Source organism: Nuphar pumila, chromosome 17 (assembly GCF_984573655.1).
Source record: "Nuphar pumila chromosome 17, dmNupPumi1.hap1.1, whole genome shotgun sequence".
Lineage (NCBI taxonomy): Eukaryota > Viridiplantae > Streptophyta > Magnoliopsida > Nymphaeales > Nymphaeaceae > Nuphar > Nuphar pumila.
Window position 1 is genome coordinate 751,368 of NC_143265.1, and position 2,231 is coordinate 753,598.

A 2,231-nucleotide genomic window follows, 5' to 3' on the forward strand; every position below is an offset into this window, starting at 1 on the left:
AGAAGAACACAGAGATCAGCCATGGGAGAGAAAGCAAAGTTTGATTTTCACTACATGTTTATCGTAGCTGGAGAAACTCGAGTAAAGATTTACGAAACAAGAGCAAATGGAGCTGAAATGTAAACCCAAACGAATCTCTGCACTACGTGCAACAAGTTTAGCTTATAAGGGTGATGTACTGAAGTCTGAACACGCCTAGAAACTTGATCTGGCATCGACTCCCCTGTTTTCAGTCCAAAAAGTGTGCTCGCTCCAATAACGAATGGGCATCCAAATTCTTGACACAGGAAACAGGTTTAGTGTTTTAAAACATGAACTTTGAGATATCTTTTAGGACAGATGTCAGAAGCCTTGATGCTTGAGGCAAAACATCAACAGCATTCTCGTTTTCAAACGGACTCTGATCGAAACAATGGGAATTTGTTCGGACAATCAGAAAACAGTGCAAGTCTCGAATCCCCACCTCGTCTTGGCTTATATCCGGCATAACAATGACATTAAGTAGGGTCCGATAAACGACTTTTGTGGTCCTATGCCACTGTAAAAAGCCTCAAAGCTATACCCGGCTCGACATATGAACAAAAAACTTCACTTTGTTAAGAACTGTCCATCTAACAGATAGATGGCAGTTGAAGTTTCATCCTAGTGTAAAAAACCTTGATTAAATTACACAACAAAACAAATGCAACCAAGGCAAAAATAAAAAAACTTCGGGCCTTATTCTTGTATCAGTTAATTATGCAGTCACCAAGGTACAAGGAGACCTCATGGCCCCAGCTCTGCTAGTATTTTTACTTGACCTATATCTAAAACTCTCGCTTTTCTGGTTGCTGGTTCTAAAATACAAAGTCGTCCTGATCTCTCCGAATATAATTAGCCTCCAGTGTGACGACTCCCTCACATCAGCGTGCAGCTGTGGGTGTTCTCGTCATTGAACATGTCCGTGTTGAACTGCACATTGTGGGGCGGATAAGAGCGCCGCATCTGATCATAGTAATTTGATGACTGCCCTGGAGTGTAAGGGCGCACCGCGTAGGGATCCACCGTGTGATACCCTACCGTGTAGTGAACCACGCCCGGGTTCGAAGGGTACATCATACCGAAACTCTCTGGTGGTAGGGGATGGCTCAGATCCTGTCTAATGTCTGCAACGTAGGCACCCTTGGCTGCTGCAACATCAGCACTACCGTTGCTTCTAGCTGCAGGAGCAGAGGTGGCGGCATTGCCGCTTCCACCACCATCTTCCTCTGCTTGCTTCCCTGCTTCTTGTTTGTTTCCTGCGTCTTCTGTCTTCTTTTTCTCTTCTTTTTCGCCACCAGCCTTCTCGGACGGCGCTGCCTTCTTATCGTCATTGGAAGGCTTCTGCTTTGGATCCTCGGGCCATAACTCGGCAGGCTTTCCCATCTTGGTCAACTTCTTGATTAGGATATCGGAACTCAATTTGCTTTCGCACTCAACCGTCACCTTCTGCTTTGCTGAATCCACACTTACCCTGTATACCCCTGTTTCAAGTTTCAACCACCACCAACAGGCACCAAAATGTTTCAGGCTCAAAATTTACTTCTATGAGGCTTTCTTCCAAGAATTGGAAAAAAAAAGTAGGAATTTCTTTCAGGCACCAATGCAAGAATTTCTTTTTCTATCGAATTTGGAAAACTTGGTTTCCTCGGGAAATGCTTACCGTCGATGCTTTGCAGAACCTTCTTCACTTTCCTTGCACAACCATCACAATGGACAGCTACCTTTAATTCCCATTTCTGAAGTAAAGCATCAAAACAACAGCAGTCCATCAAAACCCAGTTTAGAAAGATGAAAAAAGGAAGAAGAAGTAAAAAGAAAGATTGCATCAGAAGGCATGTTAAAATCTGTACCTTGAAGTCTTGTGCTTTCTCCATGGGCTCTCCTCGAGAAAGAAATAAGCCTTTTCTCAGAAGCCGAAGGAAGTTAAGAATCTAACAATGACGACGAGCTTTGAGTACACGGCACAATCCCTGAGAGAGAGAGAGAGAGAGAGAGAGAGAGAGAGAGAAGCGGGGGGTTTGATTTGGTTGAGGAATGCGGATGGCAAGAGACTGGGGAACACCCTAATAAACAAACTAAACCTTGCGGGCAGAACACACAGATGTAGAGTAGAACTTTGGGTTCCCCCTTGCTATTTATACCCACGACTTTGCTTTACTGCGTCCCCACGCATAGGGTAATACGTGAAGAGGAAATCTCCAGGCTGCCCC

At 44.5% G+C, this 2,231-nt stretch overlaps 1 protein-coding gene across 1 annotated transcript; it reads right to left on the reverse strand.

Moving 5' to 3' along the window:
• Window positions 1–788: 788 nt before the first annotated feature.
• Window positions 789–2,013, reverse strand: LOC149811296 (uncharacterized). The gene is made up of 3 exons (XM_089993701.1): window positions 1,872–2,013; window positions 1,682–1,757; window positions 789–1,502 (listed from the first exon to the last, which is right to left on the reverse strand). The coding sequence occupies exons 1-3, from the start codon at window positions 1,893–1,895 to the stop codon at window positions 898–900; spliced, it is 705 nt and encodes a 234-aa protein (XP_089849827.1). The 5' UTR covers window positions 1,896–2,013; the 3' UTR covers window positions 789–897.
• Window positions 2,014–2,231: the final 218 nt, after the last annotated feature.